The sequence below is a fragment of the Esox lucius genome, chromosome 22, assembly GCF_011004845.1.
Source record: "Esox lucius isolate fEsoLuc1 chromosome 22, fEsoLuc1.pri, whole genome shotgun sequence".
Taxonomy (NCBI): domain Eukaryota; kingdom Metazoa; phylum Chordata; class Actinopteri; order Esociformes; family Esocidae; genus Esox; species Esox lucius.
Window position 1 is genome coordinate 16,291,435 of NC_047590.1, and position 21,459 is coordinate 16,312,893.

Sequence of the window (21,459 nt, forward strand, 5' to 3'; positions counted from 1 at the left end):
GCCACCGCCCTCTCCTGTCCCGGCCGCCCCGGCGCCTCCTTCGGCTCTTCCGGCTACCGACCCACAGTCGGCTCTTCCGGCTACCGACCCACCGTCGGCTCTTCCGGCTACCGACCCACCGTCGGCTCTTCCGGCTACCGACCCACCGTCGGCTCTTCCGGCTACCGACCCACCGTCGGCTCTTCCGGCTACCGACCCACCGTCGGCTCTTCCGGCTACCGACCCTCCTTCGGCTCTTCCGGCTACCGACCCTCCTTCGGCTCTTCCGGCTACCGACCCTCCTTCGGCTCTTCCGGCTACCGACCCTCCGTCGGCTCTTCCGGCTACCGACCCTCCGTCGGCTCTTCCGGCTACCGACCCTCCTTCGGCTCTTCCGGCTACCGACCCTCCTTCGGCTCTTCCGGCTACCGACCCTCCTTCGGCTCTTCCGGCTACCGACCCACCGTCGGCTCTTCCGGCTACCGACCCACCGTCGGCTCTTCCGGCTACCGACCCACCGTCGGCTCTTCCGGCTACCGACCCACCGTCGGCTCTTCCGGCTACCGACCCACCGTCGGCTCTTCCGGCTACCGACCCTCCGTCGGCTCTTCCGGCCTCTGACCCTCCGCCGGCTCTTCCGGCTACCGACCCTCCGTCGGCTCTCCCGGCCTCTGACCCTCCGCCGGCTACCGACCCTCCGTCGGCTCTCCCGGCCTCTGACCCTCCGCCGGCTACCGACCCTCCGTCGGCTCTCCCGGCCTCTGACCCTCCGCCGGCTACCGACCCTCTGACGGCTCTCCCGGCCTCTGACCCTCCGCCGGCTACCGACCCTCCGTCGGCTCTCCCGGCCCCTGACCCTCCGCCGGCTCCTGATCTTCGGCCGGTTCTGCCTCCCCGGCCTGTCCCGACGGCTCCGCCACCCTGGCTAGTCTCGGCCAGGGTGGCGGAGACTAGCCATTATTGTATGTTTTGACCCACAGGTCATCTGAACTTACATTTTGACCTTCATGTAGTCTTCTAATGTTCACCCGGCAGAGTCAGAAGAGAACTGTCCACCCCTCAGATTCCAACTTCTCTCTGGGTTTCTTCCAAGGTTCTGACTCTACTAGGAAGTTTTTTCTTTACTCTTTGGGTTGACATTTGATTGATTGCCCTTGAGTAGAAACATGTAGGCCTTCAATTGGTTCTGGTAGAACTATGCTAATTACAACGTGTATCTTCTAATAATGCCAATACTCTAATTGTCAGACAGGATTCTTGTCATCATTGTACATAATTATATTTAAAAAATCAAACATAATAAGATTTAAAACATTCTAGATATGGTCAACTTAACTTAACAACACTTGCTATCTGTTTTACAGCCCCAGAAGTAGTTATAAGCAAAACAAAATTGTCAGCATCAGTTTTAGGATATCCTAAAATTGTAAATATGGTTTTGGTGTTTAAAGCTTGAACTGTTAATAAACACCCATGTCTCCTTTAGAGAGATGCACTACACCCTGAGAGATGTACAGTATATTTACACAGAGAGTTGTGACCAGTAGTGCAGTATATTCTCAAGAAAGGACTATTCTTGATAGAGACTGCTGCAGCTGGATGATGTTGGAGGAGTTCCTGTGTTACACCCGGTTTGACCCACCCTCCAGTAAAGTAGGTGGCGGTAATGAACCATTCATTTAGCATGCAAACTACAGACATACCCCACCGGCGAGAGGAACAATAATATTACAGAATCATTAACAGTAACAAAGAAAAGTACATTCAGAAAAAGAGACAGACAGTACCAAAGAAGAGTACAAACAGCCAGAATCAGAGAAGACAAGAGACTTCCTGTATACGCAAGAGAGTGTCTTGTTGGTTGCTAGCAGTTTGTTGTTGAATGAAAGCAGTCATCCTTGACCTGCTAGACAATATGAAAACGGAGTGTGTGGTAGTGGCTGCAAATGGCAACTTTTCTATGAACTACTTATTGTTTTAGTTTACATCGAAAGTACTACTTCTGTCTGATTCAGCTCCCTTGGCTTTACACAGCAAAGTAAGTTGATGGTTTGCCAGGTAGCATATAGCTTTGATAGCCAGCTAGCTAAAGTTAGCTATTAGCTAAACAACTGGCTTTTAGCTAGCTAGTTACCTTACCAGTTGTCTTACATCGTCCTTAAAAACATAGCATAACCAAAATTAGTATGCCTAAACGTTTATCAATGCAGATATTCGCTTGATTAACGTAGCTAGCTACGTGTTACCTCATAAACATTAGCGCCCTTAATGAAACAGCTAGAACCGAGCTGCACCTCTGCTTTATTGGTAGCTCTGTAATACAACATTTCTTAATTTCAGATGGCAACTCCCTTCAAAGTTCCCAAGAGAAAACAACCAACTAAAGCTGACCGCTTGCACATGCAGTCACCTCTTTCACGTGTCCAGGATTCCATCGGCCCATTCAAGGTATATCTGTTTGGTATACATTTGATTATGTACTGCAGTATGGCCTTCATGATGATTATGATATATTTTGTTTTGGTCAAAGTCCACATCCTCCTATTTATATATAATACACACACATAAGGATTTGTACACAACACAGAGCCATATAAGTCCCCCCTAGACTGTTCTCTACCTTGTGTTAACATCTTGGTTACACTCATGTTTGCGGGTATATTGACCCGGAATGTTAAATCACAACCCAGTATTCAATACTGATATTTTTGCCCCCAACAAATGTGTATGACATGCATAACCAACTCATTACTCATAAATTATAACATTTGCTAGTTTAACTTTATTATATAGTCCATTTAGACTACATTTACGTTACAATGTTTTTTTTATCCTCAAAACAGAAATGTATCTTTATTTGCTATGATGGATAAAATTAACCAATACTTTTTAATGTTCTGCTTAATAATATGTATTGATATCATGATCATAGTAACAAAATCAATGTTTTGGGTCAAAACAAGATGCACACAAATCTAAAGTTAAGGAATCAGATGACGCAAGGCTGGTCATCTCTGCACAATAAGCGATGACAATGTCCACAGAGGCTAGGTTACTGGGAAGGCTATCACACCACATGCTGTTTGTCTCTCATATGACGTGCTAGTTTTGTGTCACAGTTATCAAAATGGACTACTCTGGAGAATATATGAAATCATTCAGGTGACAAGGTTGCATGGAATATCTCTCTCCCTGTCTGTGTATCCCACAAGCTCGCCACTGATTAGCCGCGGATTCATTTTTGGACTTGTAGTCTGCAAAGTAACATGGACAGGGTCCTTAGCAAGCCCTATAAGTTATATCACCTTAGGAAAGTTATGAACAGTACTTTCTGGGTCCTCCCACACACTAGTCAACAAAGCCTTTCCCTCAAGAAAAGTTCAGTTTCAATAAAAACAAAGATAATAATAGATTGTTTGGGTAAGGTGAGGGGCGATTTAACTTTGTGTGTACAAAGTGTCTCAGTGGGTGAAATATCTCTTAACATGGGACAATTGTTAACCTCATATGACCTGGTAAAGAAGTACTGCGACAAACTGTTTTGAGGTGTAGTACGACAGTTTCCACTCTACATGTATCTGCACTCAGCAGGATTTTTAACAAGCATTTTCATCGATTCTCCACCACTGGGTCATTTTGACCCTAACATTATGAATGTAACTATTTTTTTTAGAGGCCCTTGAAACTGTTCAATGTTGTTGCCTTTCGTTTTATATGGTCATAAACACAATGTTGAGGATATCATCAAGTTTCATCCAGATCAAAATAACATAAAAGGTATTTCAGACATCAGTCTTAAAACGGGTCAGTTTGACCCAAAGTTTAGGGTTAAACCTTTCAATCTCAAGACAGTCTTTACAATATGTATTTCTTTGTACTTTCTCAGCCCAAGATTTTACATGTATGCTAAAACTATACTGGGTCTGATTTAACAGACAAGCTGGTACAATCGGTCTTCCAATGGAACAAGGCCTGAACAGTTTGGCTCTCTGAATGGACACATCTCCAGAGCTGGGAAAGACAGGTATGTCTAGATTGTCTGTGCATCCTTCTGGTCCCGAAAACTTCTAAAGCTGAGTCTGATAACACCCTGTATCAGAGCTTCTACAGCTGAGCCTGATGACACCCTGTATGAGAGCTTCTACAGCTGAGCCTGATGACACCCTGTATCAGAGCTTATACAGCTGAGCCTGATGACACCCTGTATCAGAGCCTATACTTCTACAGCTGAGCCTGATGACACCCTGTATGAGAGCTTATACAGCTGAACCTGATGACACCCTGTATCAGAACTTCTACAGCTGAGCCTGATGACACCCTGTATCAGAGCCTATACTTCTACAGCTGAGCCTGATGACACCCTGTATCAGAGCCTATACTTCTACAGCTGAGCCTGATGACACCCTGTATCAGAGCTTATACTTCTACAGCTGAGCCTGATAACACCCTGTATCAGAGCTTATGCAGCTGAACCTGATGACACCCTGTATCAGAGTTTCTACAGCTGAGCCTGATAACACCCTGTGTCAGAGCTTATACTTATACAGCTGAGCCTGATAACACCCTGTATCAGAGCTTATACAGCTGAACCTGATGACACCCTGTATCAGAGCTTATACTACTACAGCTGAGCCTGATAACACCCTGTATCAGAGCTGTTTTTATTTTTTAACAGATCTCACTGAAAGCGTAATGGATCATATTCAATTTTCACTCTTCTGTGTTACGGCTTTTGCTTCCTGCCTGTCCTTGTGCCTCTTGTCATGCTTCTGACCTGGACTAGGTTTAAATAGACTCTGGACTCAGCCCACATGCATTTATTAATTATTATTATTTGTACTTAATATGTTTACCCTGCACAGCCAGAAGAGGACTGGTCACCCCTCTGAGACTGGTTCCTCTCTAGGTTTCTTCCTATATTTCGGCCTCCTTAGGGAGTTTTTCCTAGCCACTGAAGATCAACACTACTGTTGTTTGCTCCTTGGGGTTTAAAGCCAGGTTTTTTGTGAAAGCACTTTGTGACAAATTTGATTTCATATTTATGTGGTAACACCACACATTGACGTGACGTTTTGGTACGCTGCTTTGACTTTAAATACAAGAACTGCTTGTTTGCAGCGCTTTGCTAGATGTCTGTAAAGTGCGGCTTGGGCCTGGTCATCCAGGCAATGGGAACTCAAGCCAGTCAACAGCCTTTCAGAGACGAGGCCAGACTCCAGTCTCCAGCCTCCGAGGACCTTCTTCAGAGCACAACCAGTGGAGAGGACCACACCTTTCCAACACCCTGAAGCCTTCACCTCCCCGCTGTCAGCCAAAAGTCAACGGATTGTCGAAGAAACCGACAGAATCTCCTACGTGCAAAGGGCCTGTTAATATGTTGACAAGCCCTGTGACCTCACAGTCAGTCCAGAAAGCTGAGCCACAACTCAGGTACGTCTTCATTCTTCAGTGTGAGTTGTTGTATGAAAACCTAAATCTAGGAAATATAACCTATTTTATTTTATGAAGTGTACCCACATGGGATTCTGCTTGGTTGGTTCATACTGTTGCCTTGGTAACGGTCACTGTCTTAATTAGGTGAGGAACTAGATGAGACGATAGCACTGACTTATTGTTTCCACTAGATGGCGCCCTAAGAGAGCGTCAGACACACTGTGTCAGGATGAGAATCAGCAGGCTGGGTGTGTGTCGCCTCCATTCAAGACGTCCCGTGCAGAGTTCAGTGGTCAGTGTGACACACACACACACACATGTCATATTTTCAGTGAAATCCTAGCCTACCATGGAAGCTGTCACGGAAACAGTCTCGGAACAATGTTCTCAGCCTAAGAGAGCCTGATTAAGAATATGTTGTTTAACTGTGAATGCTACACAAATGTTCGTAAACATTAAACCAAATTCCTTTAACTGGCCAGTCGGACGAGGCTATATATTTACTCATCAAAACATGTTTTGCGTAATCATGAATTTTCCTTGTAAAGTCTTCTGTGGGTGTTACACAGAGCATTGAGGTTAATATTTAGCAGGTGCTGCTGTGTTGAACCCAGCCTCCCTGGCCTACATTGTGTTGGCAAGCCTGACCATTTTCCTGGCCGCATATCTGACTTAGATAAACAAATGCTTAACTTAATGGCCCTGTTAAAAATGCTTGCAGTAAACATTATCTTGCCCCCCGACCTGATTTCGTTTAACTCTTTCTCTTTTACCAAACGTCACGTTTATCCGTGTGCTTGAGGTCTTCTGACTGTTGCTGACTGCACATGGACCACCAGATTACACCGCCTTCCGAAAGGGACAGCATGATGGGATGTTTTACTTGCTTTTTCCGCGGATTCCATTCACACTGGGGCCACCCATATGCGATTTCACTTTGGAAAGCATTGTTGTCTGCAAAATTGTACATATTGTTTTCAATTTTAAATTTTTTTCCCCCAGAAGATTCTGAACTGACTGTGAGATGCAGCCCAGTGGAGTCTGATGAGGAATTTGAATCGAAACCGTCTCCAGAAAGAAAGGCGGACCAATCCTCAAAGTCAGGCGACAGATACTCTCCGTCCCCGAGAGAACCAACATGGCGGCGACATGTCTCAGGGATGAATGGACATCCACCAAAAAACACTGAGGTATAAACAATTGCCGGATATTCCTTATATAGTACAAATATATGAAATCAGCCTCCATGTGGGATGCAAACTGATCTTAGTGGTCTCAGGATTCAACCAAAAAAGTACAAAAAACTGTGCTTGTACATACAGGTTTAGTGCATATTATGTAAACTCATAACCATTCTTCATAGCTTGGTAGGTTTTATTTTCGCTAGCTCATTCAGGTATGGTTAGTGTTTTATTATTATAATTTTTTTGGCCAATTCTCTGTTGTTAGTTTTATCCTTCACAGGGAAATTATGACAATGGAATAGTCTACGTTAGCTCAATGCCTGGCTAAACTGTAACACCCCAGTTGACTTGGTCTTTAGCCTAGCATTGACTCCTTTAAATGTGGCCATTCATCTATAAAACTAGCTAAGTTGCTTGCCCTGGAGGCATTTGGAAGTAGGGTTTCTTGTGTGACTAGCCTGTCTCGTGCTTTCTCAAGGAGGAGAAGGCGTTAAGGACGAAGAGCGTCACATTATCGCTGAACGGGGTCACGAGGAGTCCTGGGCCAAGCCCCAGAGGGAGTGTCCCGCCAGGTCACTGTAGCCTGAGTTCAGATGGTGACGGCCGGCCCGTGACCTCAGGGTACAGAGGTGCGTCCCCCACACTCGATTCTGCTGGGCCCTCGCTGACCCGGGCCGCCCAGGAGAAGCGTCTGTCCCTCGGCAGGCCTTCCCTTCGATCGAACCCCAACGTCAGGGGCGGAGAGAGGAGGCCTCAGACCAGGTTTCTGTCCCTCCACCTCAGGCTGAGGAGACCCGCGCCCCCGTCCACGGAACCTAGTGAGTAGAACCACCGTTGAACGATCAGACCATACGGCGTAGACGATTTCACAACGCCGTCTTTAATGGTGTCGTTGTTGTGGAAAAACAAATAACCAGGTAAAATGTGCAGCGCAACTGAGGGCACCCATATCGAATATTATCTCCTTGAAATGGATGAATAGGCAGAGTAAAGCTGTACCTGTCATCGTCGGGTTAGAGCCGTTATGTCCCATGCTGGCTAGTAGAGAGCAGAGCCGCCGGTCTGACCGCAGTGAATGATCAATCCATCATGGTGAGCCACAGGCTCGTCGTTTGACCATTGTTGTCTGGCTGCTAACCGCTACCAAACGACCCTTGGCCCGGTACCCTGACGACAGTGTCCAAGGAAACTCCCTCTCAGCGGAGTTAGTAGGGGTCCTCCGCCAGGGCCCGAGCCTAACCCTGCCCTTGCCTTGTCTTTGGGTTACCCTGGAAACAGCCCTAACGGTGCCACGCCCACGTCGGCATTCAGATTTGTGGGCGAATGCCGACCCTTACAAGGATGTTTTCTTGCAGGCGCCAAAGATCTCTCTGTCTCCCGCTTTCTGAGTCTCGTCCCTTATTAGGGTCATTAGGTTAGTAACGAGCGCTGGACCTCCTTATTGACGAGGCCCCAGAGAGTCGGAGCGCCAAGAATCAGTTGGAAGGGAGAGGGAACTCAAGCTGCGGTTTGTCAACTTCGGCCCAGGCAATATTTATGGTAATAAGATATTTTCATCAGCGTGGGGGCTGGGGGCGCGAGGTGGATGAGTCGGAGACGCCAAAGGCTGCCCGGCTCGTCTGGTCTGCATTTGTTTTCTCCTAATGGGACGGAGTTACATGGTCACAAGCTCTCAGTGCGGCCAGGCACTCTCTGGGGAGCTATCAGTTGTCAGCAGCGCTGAGAGCGAGATTAATACTTGGACTTCTCTGTCAAGGGGTCGTGAATGTTTTCGTGGTGTGTGTGTGTGTGTGTGTGGACATGGTGTGTTTGAGCCTGTGTTTGTGGATGTGTGCGCTTTTGAAGATGTCTTTGCGTGCTCCCAGCGTGTCGACAACATTTGACACTGTGTTAACGAGTAAAAGTATGACATAGTCCTGGAAGACGGGGCTTTTCCCTGGTCCCTGTGTCCCTCGGTGTCCGTGTGACTGTACATGGATGGAGGATGGTGGGAGAGGAGGGAGCGAGGGGAAAAAGTGAGGGGGTGGAAGAGAGACAGTTAGCACCTAGCCGCCCAGATTAGTGTGGACAGGCAAAGCTCCCTATAAATCCTATTAGTCCCATGTCTGTCTCCCTTTCCACCTTCCACTTCCCTTCCTCTGGCTCCCTCTTACCCGGAACGGCTCGCCCCCTGTAACCTTAGTTCTTTGCTCTGAGGAGCTAACAACCCTTCCCAGCTTGATCCAGGATCCCATCCATTGTGCTCCGCGCGGCACAATGCATGCTAATCCTGGAGCAACGCCGACGGCATTTGTGAACGACAGGATGTAGGCTAATTACTTCCTGATAATCCATGCAATGCATTGTTGCAGATCCTGACAGCGGCCCGTGCCGTCCTCATCCCCCCCCCCCTAGAGAACATACCCTCTGAAGCGTCTAACACGCGACTCGACGGCACTCCCGTCTCCCACAAATCCTCCGGCGAGCGTTAGCGTGACAGCAGCTTTTATGTGTACCCGCCGGCGGAATCACTTGCGGCGCGTGTTAAATGGCTTGAAAGTGACAGCCTCGGTAGGTGGCGGGACGCGAGTAGCCCCTCGCCTCCGGGTGACAGTGACGGCGTGCCCCCAGTTCGACGCGCAGCGCCAGTCCCGGCAGGCAGCAGAATTGGCTTTCACAACGGGAGGCGTGGCGCGTCAAGTTTCTGCCCCAGTTCGGGACTCCCCGGGCGGCTCCCCGTGGCTAGCCGAACATCACGCTCCAGATTACTCCCCGTAGCGGGCCCCTTGGACGCGCTCTGTCAAGCGTATTATCCCCCAGGGGACACCGACCCTAGCTTTGGCACGCATCACTGTCAGCGCGTGGGCACCTTATGACCCAGGAGAACACCTTCCTTTCTCTCGCATCCATTGATAGAGAATTGTTACTGAAGGCTTGTTATTCTCAGTGCATCCAGTCCGACCCACTAACTAAGGCGTCTCTATCTCAGTTGTGCTGTCAAGTGAAGATGAGGAGGGCCGGGATGACGAAGAAGTGCCCCCTCGGGAGTGTCCCGGGCTGAAGACGCCACCCAGGCAGTGCCCACCCACCCCAGAGCGACAGGTCCCCAAACAGGTATGAGATTAGAATGTAAATTCCCAACGGGGCTTTTCAATAACCCAAAGTCACTCTACAATGTCGGCTAGCGTTACACGAAACAGAAACGCCGGAGTCAAAGCTAAATCAGCACAACATGAGGAAACATGCAACCGAACGAGGAAGGGAGGGGGCCAAGGATAGGCCTTTTCCTAGAGATGGGGTTTAGGGAAAGGTGGTGATTGACTCAGTGGTGGAGGGCAGGGAGGCCAGAGGCTTGGAGCGACCTACGGACAAAGCTCTGGAGTTTAGACCATAGGGTGGTGGCCTGCTGTGGGTTGGCTGGGGGGGGGGGAGTGTTAAGGTTGGAAAGACGCGGTGAGACAAGGTGGTGGAGGACATTTATAAGTCAGCAGAAGGATCTTGTAATCGATGTGTCAGGAGACGGTGAGTCGGTGGCGTTCTTGGAGGACAGAGCTGATGTGCTGCCCGGGACTTAATGCGAGAAGCCGGCTGCGGGGGTCTGAAACGTGGAGCTTTTGGAGAGATGTCGAGTTAATGCAAAAGAGCGTGGAGTTACATTAGAGAGGGTTTGGGCAGCGGGAGTGGGGAGGTAGGTTTGGCGGAGGTGCGAGTGTAGGAATTTGACAGTGTGGCGTAATGCTGTGACCGAAGGAGGGGGCGGAGTCCTGGATGACCGCGAGGTTGCGTGTGCCTGGGGTCGAGGTTGGGAGTGGTGTCTGTTCGTGTGAAGTGTGACGTTCCGGTGAGGGTGGATTTGGTGCTTATGAGTAGGAGTTTCGTTTTAGCGCTGTTGAGCTTGAGGAAGTTTAGATGCATCCGTGATTTTCACCCAGTGATTTTCAATGCATTCTAGAAGTGTCATTTCTTTCCAATAATAACGGAACTGTGCAGATGACACAGGCCTGTTCGCTTGAGTTGCATAGAATTCTAAAGCTACAGTTCGATGGTTGCTTGGAGAAGTAATACGTTGTTTTGAAAAAGAATTGAACATTTGTCAGGATTTGAGCATTTGGCAGGCACAGAAAAAATCTTCATGGCCATTTTACATGCAGCATTAACCTGTAGGATTAGTGAGGATTCACGGTGGTTGATGAACTCGGACCGAGAACTCAAACCCAGAGGAGATAATGTTCAAGCCTCTGGATCACGGTTGAGGAGTTCCAGCTCTTTTCAGCTTATTGACTGTCTGTAAAACATTTAGCTGTTTAGTGGACTGTGGGCATTGTAAAATCATGTCTGGTGCTGTTAGACATAAAGCATTTAAAAGCCTGATGTCAGCGGACGGTTGAGTAGACACAGAACTCTCATTAAGACTGTCCAACATGTTTGTTTACTGACTTCACAGGTTCGGTCCAGGAACACGTGCTCGCCCTATTTTTTAGCATCTTGAACACAGCTTCCCGTCACGTTCTGGGTCTTCGGTAGACACTAGATACTTCCACAGATGGCGGAGTCGAGCTGAACAACCTCCACCTTAAATAGTGTAGCTCAGATTTCTGCGCAACGTAACCGTAACTTGTAGCACGCCACAACGGTTCACTTCAACGTCACACCCCTCGACTAGTTTTTATTACGTTTTCCCGAAGCCGGCGTTCGAGCGGCGGAGGTCAATGTGAGACGGTCCGCCCGATGCTGTGAATGGTTACAGCGTGTCCCTCTGTCTTCCACCTGGGCAGGTGGTGGATGGAGAGAGAACCGGGGTGTCACAGCCGCTTCCCTGCATCATGGAGCTGTCCTTCCGCACACTTCACGCCGGCGAGGCCCAAGCGCAGGCCAATGGGAACCTGGTGGTGAGTGACTCCGACTAGGTGTGTGTGTACCAAAGACTGGTTTTGTCCATGTGCGCACGGTAGCGTGCCTGCGTTTTACACTCAAAACCTCCGGGTCCTTGTGCAAGCCACGTTGGCCTAGGCAGCAGAAAAGGAGGATGCTGAAAAAATCCACGGCTATCCCTCCGCTGCCCGGGTTTCAGAATGTACCCAGCTCGGTTTCCTCCTTTCTTTCCATGCCCTATTCCAGATTTGTTCCCACTTAATGTGATTGGCACGTCGCTAGTTTTTATTCCTGGTTTTTATTTTAATTAAGGACATGTGTTTTCCAACATCTTAATGGGCCACCCTTCACCAAACAGGACTTACATAGAACATCGACCCACAGATGTGAAGAATGGGGGGGGGGGGGGGACTGTAATAAAACAGAAGAAAGTCAAATATGTGTCACTGCTTTGATTGTCAGGGGCCTAAAGCTCTTGAAAACAGTTTGTACCTTTGGTTGATTCTCAGAAACCTGGACACCAGACTCCCGCTGCAGCAACACAATGAAAACCCACGACCATGACTGGCAAAACATCGTCAGTTTGACAAATCTGCAGGTCTTCTCCAAAATCCCATCAAATCTGTTCAATGGGCCGTGCAAGCGTTTAAAAGTTTTAAAAGCGCGTTGTGTTTGTTTCTTGCTCTTTTAACGAGCAATTAAGAAATAGCATGGTGCTGATGGCAGGGTGCTGGAGTGAATTAAACCGTGGCGAGCGCGGTCGCGAGCGCTCGCCTTGTCTTTGGGTTACTGTGTCAAACTGTCAGGGGTTTTCCACTGCGATCAGCACGAGAACAATGAAGTCCCCGTTGCGTATCTCGTTGTTGTTATTTATTCTTGTGATCCCTTAGTCGCTGACAACCCGTTTAAACCTGATATTTATTATTCCGTTTATTTGTATTGTTACCGTGGCAACCACGCTAAATGCGTCCTCTGTGACTACTCACCGATCCTTTCAGATCAGCCGGGAGCACGTCGAACGGTTTGTTTGAAATGTAGCGTTACAAAATAGCCGGGATTTGAAATGACATCACACACCTCCCCTGTACGCGCCAGGCATAAGATAATCATCAACATAGTAATAACGACAACTCGAAAATGCACGTCTAGAGGCCACGGGTTGTCCCCTGGTCTAAGCCCCTGCCGCCGGTACACATATACACAGTGACTAATTAAAGGAAAAACCTGAATAAATAAGTGGGGGAACATAACAAATGCAGATGCCTCCATACAGGTGTTGCGCGTGATACCATTAAGCAATTTATGTCCTGTCAGGCTCTGTGGGTTGTACAATATACAAAAGCTGAGCAGGCCGGGTTTACCTCGGTTTTGGATCAAGATGGCAAGAGGAAAGGATCGTTTGAAAGAGGGTTCATTATTGTGTCTCTCCCAGGATGACAGCGCCCCCATCCACAGGGCACGAGGGGTCACTGAATGGTTTGATGAGCATGAAAATGATGTGAATGGTACGCTATGGCCTTCCAAGTCCCCAGATGTCAAGCCAATTGAACACGCTTGGGAGGTTTTGGACCGGCATGTTAGACAGTGCTCTCCACCACCAAAACACCTAATGAGGCAATATCTTTTGGAAGAAAGGTGTTCCATTCCTTCAGTAGGGTTCCGGAGTCTCGTAGAACCTATTCCAAGGCACATTAAAGCTGTTCTGGCGGCTCGTAATGGCCCAAAACCTTACTGAGACTTTCTTAGTGTTTCCTTTCATTTGTCAAATGTCTGCATGTGGCAACTCTTGCATAGTGGGTTTGATTCTGAAAAGGCCCGGGGTCTGTGCTCAGGGTCTTAATGGGCTGTTTCAGGTTGGGGCATTTTGTGTCAGGGGTCATTCTCCCCTCCTTAACCTTTTGAACCCAGCAGGAATATGTTCTGTAATATCCCTCCTCTGGCGTCCGACCCTGTTCTCTTTTCCTCTGTAATCAGCAGCTTTCTTCCTCCTGTCGTCCCCTCTTATTTCTGTCCTGTAACGAGACCTTGTCAGCGTTTCCCCTGCTAATACATTTTTATCTCCCTGTTTTTGTTTTCTAGGTAACAGACGATGGCATCACTTTACCACTGAAAGGTAATCACTGAAAACCTGTTGCTGCAGTGGTCTCTCGCACACTGTGTGTGTTTGTGTGTGAATCTAATGATGGTATAGTAAAAGGGTGAGGTCATTGCGTCTGTGCATTTTCTTCACATCAACACACGAAGGGTCCGTCCCAGGGCCATCATATGGACGCCATTACCTCCATGGGCCGCCCGCCCCCCAGGGCCCGCCCCCCAGGACAACAGAGGACTGATGACGACCCCATGTCCTCATCCATTAACGTGGCTGTGTGACCTGGGGTCAGTGCCCTCAGCCTCTTTGATCTTTGAGATTAGGGAGTGGAGTAAGAGCCCGAGGCACAGGATACAATTACGTTTTTTTTTTAAATCACATGCAAGCAGAGGTATTTTTTTTATAATTTTTTGATTTAAATTGACCTTTTTCTTTTTCTAAACAAAATTGGGCTAGTTTGTTGGCACCGACTTGTCAGTCATTGTCATGGCGAAGATGTGGAAAGTGAGATTTGAGGTAGGTAAGGTCACATCTGTTGTGCTCAAACCCATGATCTACAATTATTTAATTCCAGCCTGATATTACTTTAGGTTGACCCATCCAGTCTAATTCTCCCCTGATCTACTTGTTTATTTCAAATGAGCTGCCAACTCCTCATTCAGCTGTCTGAGAGGGTCCCCGGACCGGATGAGGGCTAAAAGGCCCAGCTTGGCGTTCTATTTATGCTCGGTGACAGTAGGCCGTACCGGTTGGCGCACGTCTCTTTTTCACCCCGCTTGACTCTGGGTGAATCTGTTGATCCTACAAGTGTGTGATAAGACGCTTATGTTGAGCAGGAGGCGTTGAGTTAGCGGGAGCAAGACGTGCTAGTAACACCAGGGTCTTTGGTCTCTATTCTTAACCCGTGACGGACAATGTGTTAGACAGGATTTCTGCGTTTTCCAAAACACCGACGTAAGACCCCTCGACGATTACAGAAATAATCCGTGACAAGACGCGAGTGTAAACAGAAATCCACTGAACTGTGATCTCATGAACTGTGATCTCATGAACTGTGATGTCATCGCCTCGCACCCTCCTCTCTGTCCACCAGATTCCAGCGTGTCGTCGGAAGGGGAGGGCACGTCCTTGAGCCTGGTGGCATCCCAGCTCCGGGGGTACGGGGTGTGGGACGGGGGCCTGGCCCAGGGCGGGAGCCTCTTCCAGGGCTTTGGCGGACGAGCCGCCCCCTCCCTGCTCTTCCTCTGGGTGTCTGACGCCCAGGCCAACCTGGTGCAGACGGAGCTGTCGGTCCTCCACCCCATCACTCTTCCCGGTGAGAATACTACAAAAAAAAACCAGGAACAAACACGTCAGGCTAGGCACTGGGCTACCTTAGAAAGACATCACTTGAACACACAGATCTAAATAAATATATATAAATAAATTAGAAGAAATTGTAGGGGAATTGTGAGGAAGAAAATATCAAACAGATGGGGAGAACTTGCTGCATGGAAAAAGGCACGCTGGACAATTTAGGACCGGCGTGGCGTCCAGTCCAGAGGTGGATTAATTGAGTTTAAGGTTCAATCAAGCTGTGAAGGTCAACGGGAAAACAAACATCCGAAGTTTCCGCCTCCAAAAGCTAAAGAAAGAACGGGGACGTGGAAAAGTAAAGCTTTTCCCAGTAACGCAGGCCAATTACTGAGTATTAGTTGTTGAATTATAACTCAGTCGGTCCTTCATATTATCTGAAGGGAATAGTGTTATCACCTGCCAAAGTGTGTGTGTGTGTGTGTGTCTGTCCATCTGTGTGGATATGTAGGTCAGGCCTGTCCATTCCTCCTCCTGGTCCTCTGTGAACAGCTGGGTGATCTCCAGGCTGCTCTGCTGGCCTCCATGCTGGACGTAGAGGCCTTCCGCCAGGGTCGCTCCCATGACCTGAAGAGCCCCCTGTCCTGGGCGGAGGGCGTTGCCCTGATACACAGTTGCCCTCAGGACACCCACCTCCTCAGCCTGCTGGGACAGAGCCTGGCTTCAGACCCTGATCCTGGGGCAGCAAAGGTCAGTACAGCCCTACGGATGACTGTGGGTCTTAACTGTGGGTCTGTCCCAGCGTTCATGTCCTTGCGCCCCCGGCGGTGAAGCAGTAGAAGGTCATAAAACGGCGTTTTGGAGTTATTTAATCCACTGTGAGGTCGTGGTTCTTTTGCGGCGGAGGCCAGAACCCGACACGCGTGCAGGCACGCGGCACGAGCCGCCCGCCGACTCCGTTCTGATGAAGTGAGTGTCTCCGGCGAGGGGATGGGGAGAGATCGGGGTGGCGGGTTGTGTCGCTTTAGGCGGGGTTGGGATCCCGCCCGAACATCTGCAGAAGTGAGGTTGCTCTCGGGTCCCTTACGTGTCCTAAAAGAGTGGAGGAATAACTGGTAATTAGGAGGGTGGTGTGTGTGTGTGTGTGTGTGTGTGTGTGTGTGTGTGTGTGTGTGTGTGTGTGTGTGTGTGTGTGTGTGTGTGTGTGTGTGTGTGTGTGTGTGTGTGTGTGTGTGTGTGTGTGTGTGTGTGTGTGTGTGTGTGTGTGTGTGTGTGTGTGTGTGTGTGTGTGTGTGTGTGTGTGTGTGTGTGTGTGTGTGTTGGGGGGGGTGCGGTTGTATCTGGTTCAGCAAGGGCCCAGGGGCATCTGGGTTTTTGGAGCCAGCTGGCAGAGACAAAAGTAGGACACATTGTTGGGATCTTTACGAGCTGGCTTTCAGTCCTCCTCTGTGAATGCAGCTTCACAGTCAGTCCAACACACTGAGAAACAAACACACAGACACATTGAATTGTGTTATCCTCTTCCTCTCTGCTCCTTATGATCAGATCAGGGCCTGACTGTATAACCTGAATTTCATCAGTCGTTGCCCTTATGCAAAAGGCATTTGATGAAAATCTTTTTTTTTTTTGTTAATGTCTGAGGTCTCTCAGTGGGGGGGCTGGTTTTGCAGACTGATTCTGTCATTCGTTTCCGCTCTGTTCTCGTTTCAATCAGAGGAGCCCGACTCGGAGCAGAGGGAACCACAGAAGCCTAGAGCGCGGTTCTAGACTCCAGACACTGCTACCTACCAGGTGTGTGTATTAACACATTGCTGCTTATCATTACATCCTTGGTTTTCACCATAGAACGCGTTACTGTCGTCCGTTGGTAATGTTCCCAAATGAGCCATACCGTCTGGCCATCATCAGGTTGATCCAGTACCCACCGCTTCCCTCCAGAGGACGCATTGCCGTGACAACGGAGGACCTCGACTGCCTCGACAGAGGCCAGTTCCTCAATGATGTCATCATCGACTTCTACCTCAAGTGAGTTCCGGCGCTCCGCCTTCGGGCTGTTTGTCTCTTCCTGCTTTCGTTTGGACGCCTAAGCCGGGTCGTGACCCAGGATATCCAATAAGCCCGTTCAACTAAGCCCAATGGAGCGTGGCATAGAGACAGACTAGAAGGACTTGGGTGACCAGCGTCCTGTTGACTAGCCTGAAGCGGGCCGTTACCGTACCCCTAACATGAACCCTGTGTGAAACTTGTGTGTCGGTTTGCAGCTTCATCAGAACATTTATTTTACAGATGAATCTCCCCGTCTCCTCAGGTACCTCCTCCTGGAGCGGGCTCCGGGCCCCCTGGCGGAGAGATGTCACGTCTTCAGCAGCTTCTTCTACAAGCAGCTGACCCGCCGCGACACATTCCTGGAGGAGGCGGCCGCTGTCCCGTAAGGAGCTCTTTCAACAGCTAAGCCGAGGCGACAGGGCACCCTGGCGCTCTGCTGGCGGCGCGGCGCAACCGTGGGGGGGGGCTTACCGCCATGCGCTCAGACGGCGCTAGTGGTAGTATCCGCGGAGGAGCCCGCCAGCCGCTTCGCTCCGCGCTCCGATGAAACGGAGCTCAGTGCAGTGTGTTGAAATGACATTTAATTTCAGAGCTGGAACTAAAAGACTGCTGTAGCAATCCAGAACCAGGATTGATGACCACTGTTGTAGCTATTAGCGATGCCTAGTTCTGGCATTGCTCTGGGGTGTTCCCCTGGTGTCAGGGAGACTGACGTGTTTGTCCTCCCCCCCCTCAGGGCCAGGGACAGGAGGCACCAGAGAGTGGGGACGTGGACCCGTAATGTTGACATCTTTGACAAGGACTACCTGTTTGTGCCCGTCAATCACGAGTGAGTAAGAGTATCACGCACGCGCACGCACGCACGCGCGCCACAATAATGCAATGGCATGGTGTCTTTGATTACACAAACACGGGTCAGAGCCAAGACATGGACCCGTACCAGCACCTCTTCTGTCCGCCGATCAAAGCGGATTCCTCCTGAGAAGTACCAGAACCCCCCCCCCCCCCTCCCGTGTCCAAATAGCCCGTGTCGGGCCGTCGCTGCCTGCGTTTTGCCACATTGCGCTCCGTACTTCAGCCTTCCCTCCTCGTCCCGTGGGCCTGACAATGAGGCATGAAAACGGGGAGGGGGGGTTGCAGCGGGGCGGAGAACGTGGACCCACAGGCGGTTCTGGCCACCGGGCGCGGCGCTGACGTATGGACGCGGCCTGAGCTCTCTCGCTGTCTGCTTGAGCGTTTTATTAGTCACATGCACTTTATAGCAGATGTTGTCGCGGGTGTAGCAGAACGCCTCTGTCTGACCGTCTGTCTGTCCGTTCAAGGCTGCGCTGTCTGCCGGGTCCAGCCTGAAGGGGACGAGGGTGGATGTGTTTACCTTAATTCGTACAGGCAGAGTTCTGGCCGTGTGGATTGACGACTGTCGGAACGGAGGGCTGCGGAACATCAGATTCAGTCCCTTGGGTTACTCACCGCCGTTCAGGCCCACAGGAGTGGCGTGCTAGTCGACGCTTAGATAGCCCCTCGTCAGCTGGATTTCTGGCCCGAGCAGGGTTACGATAAACCCAGTTACCTGTGGTCCCGTGGCTCAGCCTGTAGAGCCGTGGCACTCGGCGTCCCAAGAGTTGTGGGTTCGATTCCCGCTGAGAACGGAGAGGGGGGGGGTGTATACACAGGCTTGCACGCGTGCCTGTAGGTCGCTTTGGATGGAAGCCCCTGCTGTCGTCTTCTATTATTATACAAAACGGCAGACATTTTTCGTTTCATTGGTTTAACACATCTTTTCAATAAGCAGCGCGGGAGAGTTAGAGAAAAACCAACGCTGCTATGATAATAGCTTGCTAGCTGACGCGTAGCTGGAAAATGAGCTAAGCTTCATGCTCCAGATATGGATTTCTATTACGACACGGTATGTTAAATTATGTTCATATAAAAGAGAATCTCCCCGGGCCAGAATAGAAGGGGGGACAGCCGCCATGTGCAGAACACAGCTGCCTCGCGAATGTCTTCCAGTCCACCGTGCTGCTCGAGTTCTTAAGACACTGACAAGAAACACAGGCTGCTCAGCGTTGTTGCTGTTCCAGCGAAGGCAATGGCCCGCTGTCCATGACTCTGTTCCAAACACCCATTTCCCCAGAGCGCACTGGTATCTGGTGGTGATCTGTTTCCCTGGCCTGGAGCAGGCCCAGCACGAGGAGTGGTCCGGCCCGGTAGAGGTGGAGAACAGTGGGGAGAAGAGGAAATGGGAGTCCCAGGCTTCAGCCGGGCCTTCTCCGGAGGCCGGCCACACCAAAATGAAGGAAGCAGGTGTGTTGGGCATCCCCGATGCATCACGTGCTCGCCATGTTTACCCAATTTGCTCCTCATTAAATAACCATCTTGGCAGAATCTCCTTTGGCTCTCGAGGGCCTTGTAATTTTGTGTTTCCAATCGGCCCGGGTCGTGTTCACACGTTTTGTTTAACTCTAATGATCCAATTACTGTTGGTTAAAGGTGTTTTTATTTTGCCACAATATTGTTGGAAGGCAGTTTGAGGGCTTTTAAATCTGCCATGTCAGGCCATATGTACCCATTAAAACTCTGATAGGGGCTGAATTTGTTTGGGGTTAAGGTGTTTTCAAGCCATGGATAGTATATGTGTGTGTTATTGATTCCCAACTGTGGATAGAACTGGATTTGATTGGCTGGGGCGTGGCTGTATAATGGAAGTATCGAGCCAAGGAACAGGACTGAACAGAGCATGTATATTGGGTCATAACACCATAGAACAAAATTAACCAGGGAACATTTGCTGCTTATTAAAAGTTGTGTGTGCGCGCGTTCATCAGGTTTAATTATCCAATTAAATGATGTCCCACACTTCATAAGCAACAGGTGTTGACTAACAGTGAAATGCTTGCTCATCTTTCCATCAGTGCAGCATTAAAAAAGTAAGAAAAAGAGATTGAAATAGATGATACGAATCCAGCCCAAGGAATGTGTTGCTGATTAAGAGGTGTGGCTGTGTGCGTGCGCGTGGGTTAGGTCGAGCTTCAGGTCGAGCGATAGAAGACGAAAGGAAACCTAAGTTAAGGCGTCACAGCCCACCGGTAAATATCACCCTCTTTTCAGTGATTCAGAATAAGGTATACTGTTTGGAAATCATTATTTTCTCTGCTTGCAACATTCTCATTGAAGTGTTTCCTCCAACTGTGTAGGAGTGCACCCAGGAAGGTTGTCGAAGGAAGACCGTTGTTAAGAAGTGAGTTCACTGTGGCTTTATTAATCGTACTCACTCTGTTTTCTGTCCACTCTAATGTCCCTGGATTGGTTTGTCCTTCTTTAGGCCCTGCATTCTCGTCATGGACTCCCTGAAGCTCTCTTACCACGAGCCCATATACAAACTGTTGAGGGAGTAAGTACTCCTGCTTTTGTTTTCTCTGGGTCTGTTTAGAGCCACCGAATAATCCCTCTAGTGACTGTGTGTGTATTGAAGCGTACATTATTTGGATTCTTCTGCCTGGCCTCCTCAGTTATCTTCACGTAGAGTGGCGGGTGCGTAGACGGACCCCTCGGGATTTCACTGGGGATAGCATGAAGGGTTCCCACTGTCGGGTCCCCCTACAGGACAACAGCAGCGACTGCGGCCTCTACCTCCTGCAATACGTGGAAAGCTTCCTGCAGGTACCGACCCTCCACTCCCATCCACTCACCCTTCACAACAAGCCAGCATAACCCGTCCAGCCATTCTGTCTGCAGTTTCCTGTCCGTCGAGATTTAAGACGCTTGCGAGATTGCTATACTGAACGATAACAATCGCTCAACTTACCTGGGGAAATCTTGTAAATGTAATTTGATTTAAGTAATGATGCTGTCCTAATCCAAACCGCCGATTGGCTCGCTAACCCGCTTTCAGAACCCGGTGGTGCACTTTGACCTTCCTGTTGTCTTGGAGCACTGGTTTCCGCGGCAGCAGGTGTGGCGGAAAAGGGAGGAGATCCGAAACCTGGTGATGGAGCTCCACAGTCGCCAAGACAAGGGGGCTAGCAGCGGGCTGTAGCCAAGGTAGCCAGCTTCCCTCCACATCCTGGAAATGCTATGCACTGTTACTACGATACCTCTACACTGTGAAGACCCTTCATTTAAAAATAAAGTGTAAAAATTAGATATTTAAACTATTTCTGTATATTTTAACTGTATTTGTTTTAAATATTCTAAAATGTGAATAACTTGTCACAGGTTGTTTCTGAACTGGTTTATAATGTGAATACACAAAATAATAGGATTTTTACTTTAATAAAATTCTTCATTAATCATGTTTTCTTTATTCATTATGTTCTTTATTATCATTTAGAAATCTTGTTATATGTTGATATGAGTGATTGTTGAAAATGAGTTAACTGTGGAACACAACTGTTTTTCTTGTCCTTCTGTTTCTCACATAAACCACTATAAGTATTCACTACAATATTACTAATGTATTCCTGTTCAGTATGTCAGGATGTTCTTTCTACTCACTCATAAACGACCTGTATGCTTCTGATTGTTTGCAGCTGCTAAACAATAGTGGCATCACAACAAACAAGTTAAAAAGTTGGCAAATAT

General features: G+C 49.0%; 1 protein-coding gene across 3 annotated transcripts; it reads left to right on the top strand.

Moving 5' to 3' along the window:
* The first annotated feature begins 1,652 nt into the window (after positions 1–1,652).
* On the top strand, positions 1,653–21,172 carry senp7b (SUMO specific peptidase 7b). Of its 3 annotated transcripts, none has more exons than XM_010900389.3 (22): positions 1,654–2,017; positions 2,320–2,427; positions 3,915–4,003; positions 5,098–5,409; positions 5,604–5,704; positions 6,418–6,602; positions 7,075–7,414; positions 9,565–9,689; positions 11,351–11,464; positions 13,527–13,560; positions 14,633–14,854; positions 15,344–15,582; positions 16,547–16,623; positions 16,741–16,857; positions 17,141–17,260; positions 17,615–17,707; positions 19,013–19,182; positions 19,900–19,964; positions 20,073–20,116; positions 20,201–20,269; positions 20,388–20,538; positions 20,771–21,172. In XM_010900389.3, the coding sequence occupies exons 2-22, from the start codon at positions 2,320–2,322 to the stop codon at positions 20,912–20,914; spliced, it is 2,919 nt and encodes a 972-aa protein (XP_010898691.2). In that variant the 5' UTR covers positions 1,654–2,017; the 3' UTR covers positions 20,915–21,172. The 3 variants fall into 3 exon arrangements, 2 of the variants coding, with proteins under 2 accessions (XP_010898691.2, XP_010898689.2); XM_010900387.3 differs by having other exon boundaries at positions 1,655–2,017; positions 6,415–6,602; XR_829345.3 differs by lacking the exons at positions 19,900–19,964; positions 20,771–21,172 and having other exon boundaries at positions 1,653–2,017; positions 6,415–6,602; positions 20,388–20,430.
* The last annotated feature ends 287 nt before the right edge of the window (positions 21,173–21,459 follow it).